Source organism: Bos mutus, chromosome 22 (assembly GCF_027580195.1).
Source record: "Bos mutus isolate GX-2022 chromosome 22, NWIPB_WYAK_1.1, whole genome shotgun sequence".
In the NCBI taxonomy this organism is placed as follows: Eukaryota; Metazoa; Chordata; class Mammalia; order Artiodactyla; family Bovidae; genus Bos; species Bos mutus.
Genome location: NC_091638.1, coordinates 55,506,339 through 55,525,507, shown reverse-complemented (window position 1 = coordinate 55,525,507; position 19,169 = coordinate 55,506,339). Strand labels below are relative to the sequence as shown.

Sequence of the window (19,169 nt, the reverse complement as noted above, 5' to 3'; positions counted from 1 at the left end):
TGATGCTAGGAAAGACTGAGGGCAGGAGGAGAGGGGACGACAGAGGATGAGACGGTTGGATGGCATCACCGACTCAATGGACATGAGTTTGGGTAAACTCCGCGAGTTGGTGATGGACAGGGAGGTCTGGTGTGCTGCAGTCCACGGGGTCACAAAGAGTCGGACATGACTGAGTGACTGAACTGAACTGAACCAGTATAGAATTCTGTACATGGCAAAAATATTTTTCAGCATAAACATAAAACAAAGGCATCTTTAGACGAACAAAAACTAAAACATCTCTGTCACTGGCATTTCTAAAGGAAATGATAAAGGGTATTCTTTCAGCAGAAGGAAAATGACCTAGGATGGAAGCTCAAGGGCACAGAGAGAAAAGTTTAAAAATGGAAAATAACACCAAAAGTAAATGAATTCAACTAGGTAACAGTAACAGTATCTTCTAGGGTTTAAATATATACAGAATATATACTCATTTTTAAATGAGTGTGCAGACACTGCTGGGTGCCTGCCCAACGTCCATTCTCCTTTCCTATCTTGTCATAGTTTCGTTCAGAGGCAATGTGCCCAGCCGAAGAGCTACATTTGTCCGTCTTCCTTGCAGTTATAAGGGCAAGGTCAAGTTATACACGAGTTTTAGAATCAATGCATAAGTCTTCCTGGAGAGCCATTTAAAGGGGGTCAGCCTTGGGGACTCCCCTGGAGGTCCAGTGGTTAAGACTCCATGCTTCCACTTCAGGAGGCACAGGTTCAATCCCTGGTTAGGAACTAAGATCCCACATGCTGCAGAACATGGCCAAAAAAAGCGGGGTGGCGGGGCGGGGAAGCCTCAGTTGAACACAATGTGCATCCTTTGGTCATTCCTTTCTTCTTAACTGGAACAGAGAAGCAACCCCGAAGGCAGAGCACTCATCCTGTGACCACAATAGGACAAGCACAGGGAAGAAAGCCAAGAGTGGCTGAGTGCACGATGAAGAAACACAGTCTCTGACGGTACATGGGAACCCCTGTCTTGGTGCCTGCCTCTGAGCTTCTTGCTGCGTGAGAAAAATGCCTCGCCTCCATCTGACTAAGTCACTGAAGACGGATCTGTTACATACACAGCCAAATCCAACTTCTATCATACGTGATTCATGTATTGCCTTTCAAATGCTTAGAGCTAAGAAGATCAAAAATAATATATTAACAGAATGAAAGCAGGAAGGTCCTAAAGCCCCTATGAAAATTTTTATCCTTCCTTATCATCAATTACCAAACAACCCTAGGACAGTTCAGTTCTACAAGGACGCAGAGACACAGCTTCAAAGATCACATGTCAAGTTTGAGCCCAAAGGATCAAACCAGGTTTTTTTTTTTATTCTTGTTTTTTTGAGAGTGGAAAGAACAATACAATTCTCAGAAAAAAGTCAGACTGAGAAAAGGCCAAGGGAGATACAGAAGCTGTCTTTGTTTCAACAGCCATCTCTAGATGGGAAACTCACCCTTCTGGATGCTGCAAAACGGAAACCATCAACTCCACCGCCAGGGCTCCTGCGATCATGGCTAGTCCTGGACGGCTCACAGTGCACTGCTGGTCCAAGGTCCGGTCTCTGGTTGACTGTGGAGAAACAGTCATGGACATGAATGCAAAGATCTGTTCCACCCAAGGTGAGCTGTCAGGAGCATACAACTCCTCCACGATAAAGCTCTATCACACAGCCAGATGCTCACTGTTGGCAGAAATCAGTCAGCCTCACATAATACCATGTCTTGCGAGTACCAAGAAAAACAAAATAGACCTGTTAGGTAACTAAATAAGGTAATACTCTAAAAACCCTCGAGTACCCTGGGGACACTGGTGAGCGGGGCACAGCTGTCCACAGTCGATAATGCCAAGCAAGGCTCACGAGGGATAATGCCACCGCCCCAAATGAGACAATTTTTCTCTTTGTTAAAAGATAATATTTTAAATAGTCTTAAAGGAAAGAGCTGGGTCTCTTTGCCCTAGTGGGCAAGATGGCTGTAGGAGATACTTGAAACAATAAAGAAATCCACTTACATCCCCTGGGGCCACCACATCGTTGCAGAAGTAGCAGCCGAGTTTATAGCCAGGGATGTTGGCAAACAGCGATGAGCTCAGGAGGTCGGCAGACGCCATGGGGTAGCTGGGACACAAGTCCCCAGCTCCCTGATGCCTGGGCTTCTTCAGGCCGTGTCTCATGACAACGAAGGTGTCAAATCCCAAGGCAGCATTGATGACCAGCTGTGAGTTCCAAGGAATAAAAGACCAGAGTTAAGAGACACTTAGATTTTAGGCCATGGCTAACTCCATATTGGGTCAACTTAAAAAATCTGTTTCGTAATAAGTGTTTGTGTTTGACTGTAATTAGATTCTCTAAGCTAATGCTGGTATTCAACCCTGAATATTCATTGGAAGGACTGATGCTGAAGCTCCAATACTTTGGCCACCTGATGTGAAGAGCCGACTCATGAGAAAAGACCCTGATGCTGGGAAAGATTGAGGGCAGGAGGTGAAGGGGGTGACAGAGGATGAGATGGTTAGACAGCACCGCTGACTCAGTGGACATGAATATGAGCAAACTCTGGGAGACCGTGATAGGGAGGCCTGGCATCATGCAGTCCATGCAGTCACAAGGAGTCAGACACAGCTTAGCAACTCAACAACAACAATGTTGGTAACAGCTACCCAAGACTGAGGGCTTACAAAGTGCAAGAGACTTGATAAGAGGTCAACATAAATTATCTCTGTTGGTTTTAAACTCCCAGCAAACGTTTCTTATTTATAGAAGAAGATGCTGAAAGTCAGAAAGGTTATTTCTACACCTTGCCCAAGGTTGCTCAGCTGGTAAGGGGGAAGGCATATAAAACTAAGTCTCTAGAGTTCTCAAAGCCACTCTTTGCAGCATTATGCTGTTGTTTGTCGTTTCTACAGAGATTTTTTTCATAAATCTCGTAGATTTTTTCACGTTATATAATTTACCCTTCACACAGCTTTTTAAGGAAAGCTTCTTTTAATTTATAATAACTTCTGTTAGTCATAAATTGACTCATTCTCCCAAATGTCTGTTTACAAAGAACACTGAAAAAATCAAAGAAAACCACACCAGAAAAGAAGACAAAAAATCACTCAGAATCTCACAGCCCCAACAATTATAATAATAGTTTGAAGTATTTATTATTTTCTCTCTCGCCCATCCCCCTCCTTTCTTTCTCCCTTTCTCTTGCCACCCTCATTCTTTGATAAACAGACATGGATATCTTCATATACATAAACATAATTGACATAAAATATATATATCTTATTTAACTACATAGTATTTCCCAACATATTAAAATCTTTGACATTGTAGCCGGGAGCGGTTACACACTATTCTATCATGCGTATGCACCCTGACCTACTGAACCATCCATTCTTTCGGCCCTTCAAGTTGTCACGGGCCCGACCGTGGTGAATGAGACGGAGTCTGCGTCCTCTGGGAGCTCACATTCCACTGTGAGTGCACGGGGCTCACAGGGTAACTTCTGGGCTGCATGATGGTGCGTGAGGCCGACGGTCTGCAGAGGAAGCCCTTGGCCTCGGGTCAGCAGGCCACACAAACACCCCTCTGCTTCAGAGGTGGGGGCGGACTGGGGGGCACTCCACCCTGGGAGATGGGGCCCACGTTCTACCTTTCTCTTGCTCGCAGCGATGACGGCAGGCAGCCACCGGCTCTCCCGGGTGTCCATCAACAGGAAGACGACGTCGTGGCTGTCAATGAGCTGCTCCAGCTGTTCCACGTCCCTGCGGGCCTGCTCCAGGGTGATGCTGGAGAAGTTCACGGGGTGCCCCGGCATGGGGATGCTCATGTTGAACCCTCTGGCGTTCTGGGGACACACCCAGAGAGGGGGGGCTTCTGAGGCAAATGAATGGGTGCGATCTCAGAGCCTGCATCTCCCCATCACCTTGACCACACGGGGTCACTTACAACCTGACATCTCCCCATCACAACCACGCTGCCTCAGCCTTCTGCCAGCTGAGTTCCCCACTTTCTTCACCTCTGCGACCCAGACCACCTGTCCTGGCATCTCGGGTCCCTAAGGCTGGACAGGGCAGCAGAGACACACGGATCTAGCTCCAAAGTAGCAGGGGGTGGGAGGGAGGCACTTCCCATGTGGACAAAACAATACTGGCCAGAACTGTGTACCTTTGGCTCTTTCCTACAACCTGGGCCCAAGGGATGTCATCACAATGCCCTTGGCTTCCCCAAGGCCCTCGGTCCAGCCAGGCTGTCTCTCCACTTGTCCCCAGGTTGCCCTTCACTCTGCTTTTTAGCGTGGAACACCTCTAAACGGGATGTCACAACAGAAATAATTTAACAAATTCACCTAAGATTAGGATGGCTGAGAGTCTTGCCTTAATTTTCTCAGGGGCCATATGCATTAAAAACAAACAAAACCCTCAAAACTGAAGAACTCTCCTTGCTGACTAACCAGAAAACTAGACTGAGGAATGTGTAGATATTAGTCTGGTGGGGTGCTGGGCGGCAGCAGTGTTGTGCCGAAGTGAAGCTTCCTTTTCTGTCCAAAAGCAGGAGCTGCCCCGTGACCCGGGTTCTCAGGACTCAGGACTTCTCACGGGGCCTTCAGAAGAGCTCTGTAACTTACCTTTTGTCCCCTGCTGGCTCCACACAAGGATGCAGATGAACTGTGAGTCACATATGCATGCCAGTGACGCCAGGGACACTGACTTTCCCCAGAAAAGAAAGTGTTCTAGAATCACAAACTCCACCCTCAATCCCCTGCATAGCACCTGCCACAGGGAAGCGTGTGAAAACACCAGCTTTTTTATTTGTCAAAACGCCTTACATACTGTGAAAACAGCTCAGGGGACACAGCAGTAGGTCCCTTTACAAAGTAAAATCTATTTTGTAAATGGGTGCTATTTTCTTCGTTAAACCTAATATCTGGAATTCAAGAAAGGCACGGTAGTAATAACAGCAAAAATTTCAAAAAGAATTGAGCAGGGGGGGAAAAAAAGGGTTGCAGGAAAAGATGCCAAGCAGAATGGACTTCACTAGGAAGGAAGGTTGAAAACAAGACCATTTTAATGCGGACACCCCAAAGATACCTCTCAGGACCTCATAATTCACTCATTCATTCATTAAGTGCTGTGTATCTGCTGCATACCTAATACTGTAATGAACAGTAAGAAAAGAAACAAGCACCGTAATAACAACAATAACACCTTACTGTCGTCTTTACAATTGACAACGTGTTTTAAATGATGGTTGCTCGATCCACAAAGTTATTGCCTGGGAATTTTAATGATGCCAAGATTAAAGCATAATTACTCAACCTCAATTCTGACCTTCTGAATAACTCAGACCCTCACCCCTATCTCCATGGCTAACCTGCTTGCTGCAGCTCCAGCCATCAAGCCTGCGGAGGTGCTCCAGCTCCCGGCCTGCCACTGAGGCCACGAGTCTGAGGCTGCAATTCAGCAAGCTGCAGCACAGTACTTCTGAGGCCTGGCTGCACATCAGAACCACCTAGAGAGCTGTCTAGATTCCTAATGCCCAGGCTTTTCCTCGGACCATTTCAACTGGAGTCTCTGAGAGCGGGCCCAGGGATGGATGCTTTCTAAAACTCTCCAGATGACTCAAATGTGCAGCCGGGGCGAGCGATCATTTACAGCAGTGAAGTACACGGACGGACCTCACGTGTCCAGCTTGATGTGTTTTGACAAGCTGCAGATTAACCACTGCACACGTCCCCCAGGGCGTCGACTGTCATCCCAGGCAACGCTCTCATATGCTTTCACAGGCAATCCCCAGGACCTCTACCCGCAGAGTGTGAGAGCTGTGTGCCCCTCACCCTCCCACCATCTAGCACCGTCAGTCTTCTAATTTTAGTCATTTCAGTGCATGTGCAGGGATACGTCTTCACGGCCCTGATGCACACCCTATGATGACTACTGTTGAGCATGACATGTGTTCACTGGCCATGCACAGACCTTCCCTAGGAAGCCATGCTGGCCCAACCCTTCAGTCCCTTAAAAAAAAAAAAAAAAAAGTTTGCCTGTCTTATTACTGGGTGGCAGAAGTTGTTCACATATCCTGGATATAGGCTGTTTCCCAAATACATGTCCTGCAAGTAGTTTTAGTTTGGGCCAGCCTTTGTGTTCTCTTATTGGCATCTTTCGAGAAGCAGAAATTTTAAATTTCGATGAAGTCCTATTCATCCATTTTCTCACTTACTATCAGTATTTCCATGGTCCTAGGAGTCTCTGCCATCACAGGTCACCAGGCTGCTCTCTTCTAGAAGTGCTCTAGTTCCAGCTTTTATGTTTAGTTCTATGGCCTCACTGGGGTGTCACCTAAGGGCTCAGAGTGGCCAGTGAGGTCTCTCCCTTCTGGATGGCTAGGACTCCAGTGCCTTGCAGCCTGTAGGGGCTCTGGAACCTCATTCTGCCCACAGCAGACTCACGGTGCTTCCTGCCCAGATTACGGAGTCCTACCCTGAGAACATACAGAGCCTCAACGTGCTGCTGCCCAGACACTCTTCTGGAACTCCTTCCCTGCACGGCTCGCACAGGTCTGATACTCTGTCCTGAAGTTTCAGCTGCCTGGATTCTCATCTCTGTTTCCTCAGCTCATCAAGACCAACAATACCTCCTTGGGCTCCCCGTGGGCTCTGACACGAGCTAAAAAGTGCCTCCGTGCAACAAACCGGGACAAACACCTTCTGAGCCCACACTCTCATTGCCTGCTGGTCAGCATCTGCTGAGTCACTTTACACAATGTACCCGGCTGCAAAACTGGTAGATGCACCATGGCAGGAGAGCCAGTTCATCAGTCACTCATCAGGGTTGGAAACAGACGTCCAGAGATGGGTTTTAAAACCCTCAGTGTGGCTCTATAACCCTACATTTTATTGCCTCACCTTTGGGGGGAAATGGTAACCTCAAGTGGTTATTTGATTGACTCAAGGTCAGTTGTTTTCCTATTCAATGAATTCAACCCCAGGATTAGGCATATTATTTGTGGCTGAGCCGTTCTTTTCATGTCTTCTTCACTCAGACTAGCCTCCTGTCCGGGGCCTGGTGTAAGGAAGGTGATGAGGCAGTATCTATTGAATGAAAAACGACGCTAAACTGAACATACAAACAGAATCACGTAAGCTTGGCTAGCCAGTAAGTGAAATGGCTTCACAAGTTCTTTTCACGAATTTGATGCCTTGCCCTAGAACTTAGGTGGGCTCAGTGTTATCTATTATTTTTTAAACTTAATTAAATTATTTTTGGCTGTGCTGGGTCTTTGCTGCCGCACGGGCTTTTCTCTAGTTGCAGCGAGCAGGGGCTACTCTTCGTTTTGGTGTGTGGGCTTCTCTTACGACAGAGCACAGGCGCTAGGGCACATGGGCTCAGCAGTTACGGTGCAGGGACTTAGCTGTTTCGCGGCACGTGGGATCTTCCCAGACCAGGGATCAAACCCGTGCCCCTTGCTTGGCAGGCGGATTCTTCACCACTGAGCCACCAGGGAAGCCCCCGTGTTACCTATTATTCCTTATAAGGCATGAGGGATAAAAGCATACGAGACCAGGCTCCCCACAGTAAGGACTGCATAATCCAATAGGTAAAATGCAGTAGCATGACGTAGGTGTTGGGGAACAGGCTTGATCCTGGTGGGCTGATGCTTTCAAGAAAAGGGGAACCTGAACTCTAAGGCCCAGCATGACCTGGCTCTTGCTGATGTCCTAGCTCCGAGTCTGTCTTTCTTGACCCCGTGCCGCAGCCAGCCCGACTTCCTTTCCGTTCACAGAGGCACAGGCTGCATCCTACCTCAGCGTCTGCACAGGCCGCTCTGTCCACCCTGGTCTAGCTAACTCTCACCCGAGTTTCAGGGCTTAGCTTCCTCAAGCAAGTCCGTTCTAGGTCAGGTGTACCTGCTAAACATTCCCACGGCCGCTGAGCTCCTGCTTTGTGCACTTGCTGCAAGTGTAGCCATTCATGAAGTTAGTTTATTGGCCACATCCCTGACTAGACTCTCAGCTCCAGGCGAGGAAGGGGGAAGTTCATCTGCCTTTTCCCCAGCCCCCACATAGCAGGCCTTAAATAAACATATGACGAACGAGTAAGCCATAGGATAACCGAACAAATAAAGCAGGGGGAACTGCATTGGGTCACAGACCGTGGCTAGGATTTGAGTGAGCAAAAATTTCAGGCAGAGCTCAGATTCAAAGCCAGGTCTGTCTCCGGTGATAGGATGGATTATTCTTCCTGACTATGCACTGCCCACCTCTAATAGAATTATGCGTCCATGCCCGTTAGCCACATGGCTTTACAGGACCTCCCACCAGGTAGGCAGGGTATCTGGACCAACCCCACTGAGTTGGGGCCTGGTCCTGTGACCTGCTCTGGCGACGGCAACAGAGGACACTGCTGAGACTTTAAGAGACACAGGAAGTACTGGTAGCCTGACCAACTCCTTTACACTTCCACCTTCTATCATAAGGAGAGCAGGACCAGGTGACCACTGCTCCTGGAGCCTAGACTTCAACAGTATGACACACAGAATAGACTGGAACAGGACTCAAAGCCAGAGTCCGGTCCAGCCCAGCCACTGAGCCACGGCGAACCCGCAGCCCTGTGAACATGAAATCAGTGTTCGTGATCACAAGCCACTTGCACGCTGGGAGTGTGTGATGTGTAATGTTGTCGCAGCAGAAACGTAACTAAGAGGCCTCCTCAACGGCGGGGTGTAACTTCTTCTTCTCTCTCTTGTCATCCAGCGCCTAGCTGGGTGCAGAGGGCTCAGTCAGTCCCACTGAATTAAACCCAAGAGATGACGTTCTTCTGGTGAAATGGACAAGATGGTCAAAGCCACTTTTAAAGCAGAGGCTGAGAATAAATGAATCTAATGCTCAGTGACTAAACAGGGAAACCTTAAGAAAGGCTGAGAATAAATGAATCTAATGCCCAGTGACTAAACAGGGAAACCTTAAGAAAGGCTGAGAATAAATGAATCTAATGCCCAGTGACTAAACAGGGAAACCTTAAGAAAGCAGGCTTCTTTTTTTTTTTTTTTCCTATTTTTAAGCCAGGGCCGAGAGCCTCCTGTGGCACTTGCAGTAGCAGCAGATGCTTTGGGGACACCTGAGCTAACCTCTGTCACACAAATTGACGAGGCGTGCAAGACGCAGAATGTCTTCTGCTGGATAACCTCAAAAACATGGCCAGATGTTGAACCAAATGAGCTGAACGACTTGCCTCTCACTGTTTTCAAAGTAAACAACGGACGTCAAGAACAAGCAGCAGCTAGAGTGAAAGGCTGAACGTTTCGCCAGACCCTCCTTGTGCAGACTATCTGATTTCATAAACCTGTACTAACCATCAGGCGTCCTGGCCATGAGGGAGGTAATATCCTACAGCGGATCCAGTATCCAAAGTGGATAAACCCTTCGGAACAAGGCAGTATCTAAAACTATGTGGACCCCCAAATCCCTCAACTCAGGGCTTTGTAACTTATGAAACATTTTTGTCATACAGTCTCCATGGTGGTTTTACAGTAATATATGAGGGTTTTATTTTGTTCTTGTAATCCCCACTTCTGAGGTGAGGAAACACACAATGGGGCCCTGGCAGGAAGTGACCGATGTCTGAGTCTGTTCCCTCCATCCCGTAGGGCCTCCTTCCCACATGATTAACACTTAAACACTGACAGGCCAGGCAAAAAGCCCTGACGTTCTCAGCACCCAGCACCAACGTACCACTCCGGGGAATATCTTCTGCAGCCGGTCTGCTGCTGCCAGGGCCTTGGGCTTCCCACCCGCCAGGCAATCTTCAAATTCATACAGAGGCTGCCTCACAGGGTTGGAGTAGGAGATCTTGGCATTGTCCACGAACGTGATGTGTCTGACACCCCAACCCTGCACAGAAAACAGGAGATCGTGGTGGGTTTCTGATGAACATTTCACAGGGTGTCTCTCTGGAAATCTCTAAAAGGGGTTTGGCTTTGGGGCAGCTTGGGAACCTCAAAATACAGGAAACGCTGGAAATTGAATTGTGCAGAGTCCATTTTTGACAGATAGAATGTCAACTTCTTTAAAAGACGAAATAATTATACACCCGGTGCCTTGCTTCCTACAGCAATGAGACTAAGACATATGTCACTGCTGGTCTGACTAATACTTCACTATTTTTGACAGTGGCACCAGAGGAAGCTTAGGAAGGTGAGTCCCTGCTGCTGTCTTCAGAGGACTGGCAAGGGCCACCCAGTGACCTTGCTCTCCCTGAATGAGTCCGTGGGCATACGTAACAGCGCGTCCTAAAATTCACTCAAAGCCTGAAATAGCTCCATGTATTAATAAAAGTGACTTGTAAGTTATTTCCAATTGTATAACATGACAGAAGATTTTGTACTATTTCTCAATGAGGCAAAGCCCTTATGAATATTCTGGAATGTAGGGGACAGCTCTACATTCTCAGAAATAGCTTTCATGACTTCATCCATTTCAATTACATCTTAGAACTGAACAATTTTAAAGTTAGATAGGCTCCCTAAAATCTTTAGCTCCATTACTTTATTTTACAGATACAGAAACCGAAGCCCAGAAAAGATACGTGACTCACCGTGGGTCATAAATCTGGTTAATGGTGAGGAGGAAATGAGATGCCCCGGGTGGAGGAAAGAAGATGCCTCCTTTCTGGGGGGTGAGATGGGATGCATCTATTTCAGCAAATCACAAAGAGTGGCCTAAGAGAAGCCCTGCTAGGACTGACTGCAGAGTCTGACTAAGAGTCTAATCTCTGCCTTATTTCAATATCCTTCCATCAGTTCAGTTAGTTCAGTTGCTCAGTCGTGTCTGACTCTGCGACCCCATGGATTGCAGCACACCAGGCTTCCCTGTCCCTCATCAATTCTTGGAGCTTGCTCAAACTTATTTCCATAGAGTCGGTGATGCCATCCAACCATCTTATCCTCTGTCGTCCCCTTCTCCTCTTGCCTTCAGTCTTTCCCAGCATCAGGGTCTTTTCCAGTGAGTCGGCTCTTCACATCAGGTGGCCAAAATATTGGAGTTTCAGTTTCAGCATCAGTCCTTCCAATGAATATTCAGGACTGATTTCCTTTAGGATTGACTCGTTTGATCTCCTTCCTGTCCAAGGGACTCTCAAGAGTCTTCTCCAACACCACAGTTCAAAAGCATCAATTCTTTGGTGTTCAGCTTCCATTATGGTCCAGCTCTCACATCCATACATTACTAATGGAAAAACCACAGCTTTGACTAGACGGACCTTTGTTGGCAAAGTAACGTCTCTGTTTTTTAATATGCTGTCTAGGTTGGTCATAACTTTTCTTCCAAGGAGAAAGTGTCTTCTAATTTCATGACTAAAGTCACCATCTGCAGTGATTCTGGAGCCCCCCAAAATAAAGTCTCTCACTAATTCCATTGTTTCCCCATCTATTTGCCATGAAGTGATGGGATTGGATGTCATGATCTTCGTTTTTGGAATGTTGTATTTTAAGCCAACTTTTTCACTCTCCTCTTTCACTTTCATCAAGAGGTTCTTTAGTTCTTCTTCCGTCTCTGCCATAAGGGTGGTGTCATCTGCATATGTGAGGCTATTGATATTTCTCCCAGCAATCTTGATTCCAGCTTGTGCTTCATCTAGCCTGGCATTTCGCATGATGTACTCTGCAACTTATTTATAAGTTAAATAAGCAGGGTGACAATATAGAGCCTTGATGTACTCCTTTCCCAATTTGGAACCAATCTGTTGTTCCCTCCATCAGGGACACTGAAATTCAGTTAGTCTGACAAGTGCAGAGGCAAAGTCAACACAATCCATGATTCGGGGCTGAGGATGACGGGCCAGAATCCATCCTTTAGAAAGCATAGTTTAGATTGGCTGTGTGTTTTGAAGCCCACGGGTAACTCTGGTCTACTCACCCTGTTTCATAAGTGACTTTCACCAGCTGAGCAAACCACCATGTAGGGGGAACAAAGGTATGGAAAATCCAAAAGTCATTTGTGCTTGGCTAGAGAAGGCGATGGCACCCCACTCCAGTACTCTTGCCGGGAAAATCCCATGGACAGAGGAGCCTGGTAGGCTGCAGTCCATGGGGTCTCGAAGAGTCGGACACGACTGAGCGACTTCACTTTCACTTTTCACTTTCATGCATTGGAGAAGGAAATGGCAACCCACTCCAGTGTTCTTGCCTGGAGAATCCCAGGGACGGCAGAGCCTGGTGGGCTGCCGTCTATGGGGTCGCACAGAGTTGGACACGACTGAAGCGACTTAGCAGCAGCAGCAGCAGGGTATGTTTATTTTGGGAGTATTTTTGCATTCCTTAAAGCAATGCTGAGTGGAGAGCAGGGAAGGCAGTCTGGAAACTGCTAGACGGTAGAGGAAAGTACATACATGATAAGCATGCTGCATGTGAGCCACAGGCACACGTACTCACACACTTGACTTTCGGTTTCTTGGAATGCCATACAGTTTAATGGGCTTCCCTAGCAGACCAGCTGGCAAAGAATCCACCTGCAGTGCAGGAGACCTGGTTCAATTCCTGGGTCGGGAAGACCACCTGGAGCATGGACAGGTTACCCACTCCAGTATTCTTGGGCTTCCCTGGTGGCTCAGACAGTAAAGAATCTGCCTGCAATGCAGGAAACCTGGGTTCGATCCCTAAGTTGGGAAGATCCCCTGGAGGAGGGATGGCAACCTGCGGGGAGCGAGCTCCGCCCGTGGCAAAGGTCATGAGGAAGGAGGCTTGGGATACACAAAGGCGGGATCAAGCCTCAGGAGTCTCCCTGGAAATTCTTGAGCATCTACCCCCAAAACCAGAGTCTGCCTACTTTCTGCTTTGTGCTCTCACCTACACCTCTGACTTTACGGGGGGCTGTCCCCCACTACCTCTCTCTGAAAAAAGAGTCAGCTTACAGTCCAGTTAATAATTCCTCGGTGTGACAGTGTTTAACCTACAAACTCCTTTGGAAGTCCTCTAGCCTGCCTGAATAGGTTTTTCCGGCCACATGTGATTGTTCAGAGCCTCCCAACTGTGAGAAGCAGGAGATGTTCTAAACTGTCTAAACACAGATTCTTTTGAGTAGTTAAAAGATTGATTAGAAATTGTATTGGTGAAGGGTTTTTCATTTATTGGGCCAATGTTTGCTGCTAAGTCTCCATACTCCTTACCTACTGTGTCCTTGGCAGTGTATTGATTGATATAATGGGTGTATAGAAATGTAAGTAGTAGCCTCAATGTTTGTAACCTTGGACCCTTGAGTTAATTCTTTTCTTGATTGAGCCCACCTCACCTTTGCCCTATAGGAATGCAGCTTTGTCCAATGCTTTTTTGGAGGCTGGGGCCTGACTTTGGAATAATCACCTTTAGAGAAAGACAAGTTTCTTAAAATGTTAACAGGCCTCCTGGCCAGAAGATGATGTAATTCACCTGAACTTTTGCATATGATAAGTTTGAAAGCCTGGCTTCCATTAGGACCAGGAGCTGCTGTCCTTGCATGACTCCACCCCTTCCCCCATTATCCTCTATGCACAACTTAAGGTATAAAAACTACTTTGGAAAATAAAGTGCGGGCCTTGTTCACCGAAACTTGGTCTCCCCATGTCGTTCTTTCTCTTACCTTCTGGCTGAATTATTCAGCCTCTTTTCTTCACTGAATTTTCCTACTGAGCTATCCTTATTTCAGCCTCTTTTCTCCACTGAATTTCCTCACTGAGCTATCCTCATTCTATTACTCTTTATATCTTTGATAAATATTTAAACAAATAGGTCGCCGACGCCTCCCCGCTTCGAATACCCTGGATCAGCCGGGGCTGGTCCCCGGCAGCAACCCATTCCAGTGTTCTTGCCTGGAGAATCCCCATGGACAGAGGAGCCTGGCGGGCTACAGTCCATGGGGTCACAAAGAGTTGGACTGAGAGACTAAGCACATACAGAATAAGAAGCGAAGTGAACGTCACTCAGTCGTGTCCGACTCTGCGACCCCACGCACTATACCATCCGTGGAATTCACCAGGCCAGAATATTGAAGTGGGTGGCCTTTCCCGTCTCCCGGGGATTTTCCAACCCAGGGATTGAACCCAGGTGGATTCTTTACCAGCTGAGCCACAAGGCTCAAGACTACTGGAGAGGGTAGCCTATCCCTTCTCCAACAGGCTAAGCACATACAGTGTAATGGCTAATTGGCAAACATTAAAGAAAATTACAACACTCAATGCTAGTGAGGATGGGGTTTCAGTGATTGAGAATGTTAATACTGGTATTTTATTTCATTGAGAGTTCATTGATTGAGAATGTAAACTGGTATCACTCTTCTGGAAAGCAATCTGGCAATATGATTCTAGGATTTTTTACATGCTCATATCAATCATATCAACCTACTTCCAGCAATCTATCTTAGGAAATAATCCAAAATACTGACAAAAATGCAATCACCAAGATGTTCTCTGTAAAATAATTTATAGTTGTAAAAGATCGAAAGCAATGTTAATGTCTAAAAATAGGGGAATGTCTCAGTAAATCATGTTTCATCATATAAGAAGGCATATTCTATAGCCAACTTCTTGTTGCCAACATCCAATGGATCATAAAAAAGCAAGAAGAGTTCCAGAAAAACATCTACTTCTGCTTTATTGACTACGCCAAAGCCTTTCACTGTGTGGATCACAACAAACTACGGAAAATTCTTAAAAGAGATGGGAATACCAGACCACCTGACCTGCCTCCTGAGAAATCCGTATGCAGGTCAAGAAGCAACAGTTAGAACTGGACATGGAACAACGGACTGGTTCCAAATTGGGAAAGGAGTACGTCAAGACTGTATATTATCACTCTGCTTATTTAACTTATATGCAGAGTACATCATGTGAAATGCCAGGCTGGATAAAGCACATGCTGGAATCAAGATTGCCAGGAGAAATATCAATAACCTCAGATATGCACATGACGCCACCCTTATGGTAGTGAAGTGAAAGTGAAGAAGAACTAAAAAGCCTCTTGATGAAAGTGAAAGAGGAGAGTGAAAAAGTTGGCTTAAAGCTCAACATTCAGAAAACTAAGATCATGGCATCCGGTCCTATCACTCCATGGCAAATAGATGGGGAAACAATGGAAACAGTGACAGACTTTATTTTGGGGGGCTCCAAAATCGCTGCAGATGGTGACTGCAGCCATGAAATTAAAAGATGCTTGCTCCTTGGAAGAAAAGCTACGACCAACCTAGACAGCATATTAAAAAGCAGAGACATTACTTTGCTGACAAAGGTCTGTCTAGTCAAAGCTATGGGTTTTCTAGTAGTTATGTATGAATGCGAGAGTTGGACCATAAAGAAAGCTGAACACTGAAGAATTGATGCTTTTAAACTGTGGTGTTGGAGAAGACTCTTGAGAGTCCCTTGGACTGCAAGGAGATCCAACCAGCCTATATCCTAAAGGAAATCAGTCCTGAATATTCATTGGAAGGACTTATGCTGAAGCTGAAACTCCAATACTTTGGCCACCTGATACGAAGAGCTGACTCACTGGAAAAGACCCTGATGCTGGGAAAGATTGAAGGCAAGAGGAGAAGGGGATGACAGAGGATGAGATGTTTGGGTGGCATCACTGACTCGATGGACATGAGTTTGAACAAGCTCTCGGAGTTGGTGATGGACAGAGAGGCCTGGCGTGCTGTGGTCCATGGGGTTGCAAAGAGTTGGACACGACTGAGCAACTGAACTGAACTGATTCTACAGCCATTAAAAAAGCTTTTTAGGTATCCTTTTTAATGACATTAGAAAGTATTTTAACTGATGAAAACAAGGGACATTTTTACATATCAAATAAACAATTTAAATATATGTTAAACCAACATTGAAAGGCAGGTGATAAAGTAGTAGAAAAACAGGTCTTTTTCTGCATCATAACTCTTTCACTGTAGAAATTTTCTATAATGGATCTAGATCTATACTGACTTCATAATTTAAAAAGTGCTGGGAGAACCTATGTACCTAATTCTGAAAGTTAGGGAAAGAATGAAATAAATTCCCATAAAAAGATGAATAAATGAATAAAAAGTAGATAGTAATGAATCTGGAAACAAACCAAAACAAAAATTACAGAAAAAAGAGATCAAGGATTTAGTTTTCTAGAAAGAGAAGCCTATCTGGCAAGTCTGAATAAGAGGAAAAAAAGAGAAAAAAGAAATATTCAACATTAGGAATATGGTTCAGGTGGTAAAGAATCTGCTGCAATACAGGAGACCTGGGCTCGATCCCTGGTTTGGGAAGATCTCCCAGAGCAGGGAATGGCAACCCACCCCAGTATTCTTGCCTGAGACTCCCATGGACAGAGGAGCCTGTCTGGCTACAGTCCATGGGGTGGCAAAGAGGTGGACACGACTGAGCGACCAACACTACTACTACTACAGAGAAGACAGGAACTTCCCTGGGGGTCAGGACTTAAGACTCTGAGCTTCCACTACAGGGGTCCCACTCAATCCCTGGTCAGGGAACTAATATCCCACACGCCCTGCCACACTGCCAAAGACAAATAAATAGATACTAAATAAAGATGGGAAAGATGGCAAGAGAATACTATATTTATTTTATATCAATTAATTTTCAAATTTAGATGAAATGGATGATTTTCTAGGAAAACAACATGACTAAACTGACTCAAAAGAGGTATAAAATCTAAAAGGTCAATGACTGTAGAAACATCTCTAAAACTTCCACAGATCCCCCGCTCTCATTGCTAACAAAATTCCAAAGGCACCAGGCTGAGCTGCATTTATAACTGAATTTTACCAAACCATCAAGGAACTGATACTTCATACTCTAAACCTGTCCTGCCACATAGAAAAAGGCAGAAAGTTTTATTTTATAAAAGTAGTGTAATTCAGCTATCAATGACACCAGAAAGGAAAAGAAAAACATTATTATAAACCAGTCTGACTTATTAACACATATGGAAAACTTATGGTAAAACATTACCAGTTGACCTCCATTGTATATTAGAAGAATAACAAGCTACGAACAAATAAGAGTTTTTCCCAGGAATGCTCAGCATGAGAATACTTAAATTGTCTTGATAGATGCATTTGATGATAAAGCTCAACAATCATTTCTGATATAAACTCGCAGCAAACTAGAAAGAAAAATCTGCCTCCTTAACTTATAGAAGAACATTAGCAGAAACCAACATCACGTATAAAAACTAAAGGAAAAAACAAGAAGCTTCTCATTGAAATCAGTAACCAAACGAGGGTGCTAACTCTCGCCACTGTTCCTCACCATTTTGATGGAGTCCTAGTCAATCCAATAAGACAAGGAAAAGAAACCGATACAGATGTTGGTGAGGAACACTTATCAACCTAGAAAATTCAAAAGAATCAAACAAAAATCTATCATAGCCAAGAAAGTTTAGAAAGATGACTAGATAGAAGATAAACATTCAAAACTCAGTATCTTTCTTATATATTCATCCCAGTAAGAGTCAATTGGAAAATTTAGTGGGAGGAACATATCTTTAAAAGAAAAAGAAGTTAAATACGTGAAAACTAATTAAAGGAGGCATGTGGGAAACCTATATAAATAAAATGCTACAAAGATCTAAATAATTTAAGAGATATACAATGCTTCTGGAACTAAGGATCAATATTGTAAAGATGTTAATCTCTTCCAATTTATCTATAAATTCACTGTAATTTGAGTGAAAGCTATGAGTAATAATGCAGGAATGAACAAATAGAATAATGGAATAAAAACAGACTCCAAAAAGAGACTCAGGTATAAAGGAATTTAGAATTTAATAAAGGTGGAAAATGAGATTTGTATCAGTGAATGAATGACATTAAAATAAATGACTATTTAAAAATGTTACATTGTTAAATTCCATAAAACAAAAAATAAATTCCACATTAATAAAGATCTAAACATAAAAACAGGAGTTAAACCATAAAGGAAAAGATTAACGTATTCAATAACATTAATTTATTAATTTAAAATTAATAAATTAAAAAAAACCTTTACGTGGCTAAAGATAAATAAATGGAGAAAAATATTTGCATTACATTACAGAAAAACGGTTAATATCCATAAAAAAGGAAAAGGGTTAGGCAGAAGATGAGATGGTTAGATAGCATCACTGACTCAATGGATGCGAATATACGCAAACTCCAGGAGACAGCAGAGGACAAAAGGAGCCTGGCCTGCTGCAGCCACGGGCCCCCAAAAGTCCGAAGTGACTCAGCAACTGACAATCCATAAAAAAAGGTACCCCCAGTCAAGATACAAAAAACAGCCTAAAGGACACGAATAGAACAAATAAAATTCACAAATGAAATCAAGTTAAAGACTAACCCTCACTAATTAAAGAAATGCAAACCAAAAAGCTGTTTTATATTCTCTCTAACATAGCAGTTCTACTTCTAGAGTTTTTTCCTAAGGAAATAATTCCATGGACATGTAAAGGTATAAGAATGTTCATTTCAACAGCATCTCCAAAAGAGAAATATGCTGAAATTGTTTACATGAACTGAAGCAAGTCATAACAGTGGGCTTCCCTGTTGGCTTAGATGGTGAAGAATCCACCTGCAATGCGGGAGACCTGGGTTTGATCCCTGGGTCAGGAAGATCCCCTGGAGGAGGGCATGGCAACCCACTCCAGGATTCTTGCCTGGAGAATTCCCATGGACAGAGGAGCCAGGTGGGCTACAGCCCATGGGGTCACAAAGAGTCAGACATGACTAGGTGACGAAGCATAGCACAGCATATAACAAATTTCTATATGTACATAAAATGGAATAGAGAACCACAATTATTGCTCTATTGAGTTAAAAATAGAAACTTGCTATAAACAGGTTGCAATGATCCAAGTTTTGCAAATATAAATAATTAAATAAGAGCAAAGATGACCAGTGCATCTCTGTATTTGCACACACCTATGAAAATTACTTCATTACTTCATTCTTCAGAAAGAATGAAGGGATGGAGCCAAAGCAAAAAGAATACCCAGCTGTGGATGTGACTGGTGATAGAAGCAAGGTCCGATGCTGTAAAGAGCAATACTGCATAGGAGCCTGGAATGTCAGGTCCATGAATCAAGGCAAATTGGAAGTAGTCAAACAAGAGATGGCAAGAGTGAATGTTGACATTCTAGGAATCAGCGAAATGGAATGGGTGAATT

The 19,169-nt window shown here is 44.7% G+C and overlaps 1 protein-coding gene across 9 annotated transcripts in view; it reads right to left on the bottom strand.

The window, feature by feature from the left end:
- ATG7 (autophagy related 7) overlaps positions 1-19,169 on the bottom strand; it is a 274,172-nt gene that overhangs the window by 190,052 nt on the left and 64,951 nt on the right. For all 9 annotated transcript variants that reach the window (XM_070360437.1, XM_070360438.1, XM_070360439.1 and 6 more), the window contains 4 exons: positions 9,745-9,903; positions 3,667-3,861; positions 2,036-2,239; positions 1,479-1,594 (listed from right to left, as the gene is read on the bottom strand). In XM_070360437.1, the coding sequence (XP_070216538.1) occupies positions 1,479-1,594; positions 2,036-2,239; positions 3,667-3,861; positions 9,745-9,903 (674 nt within the window). The remainder of the gene's footprint in view (positions 1-1,478; positions 1,595-2,035; positions 2,240-3,666; positions 3,862-9,744; positions 9,904-19,169) is intronic.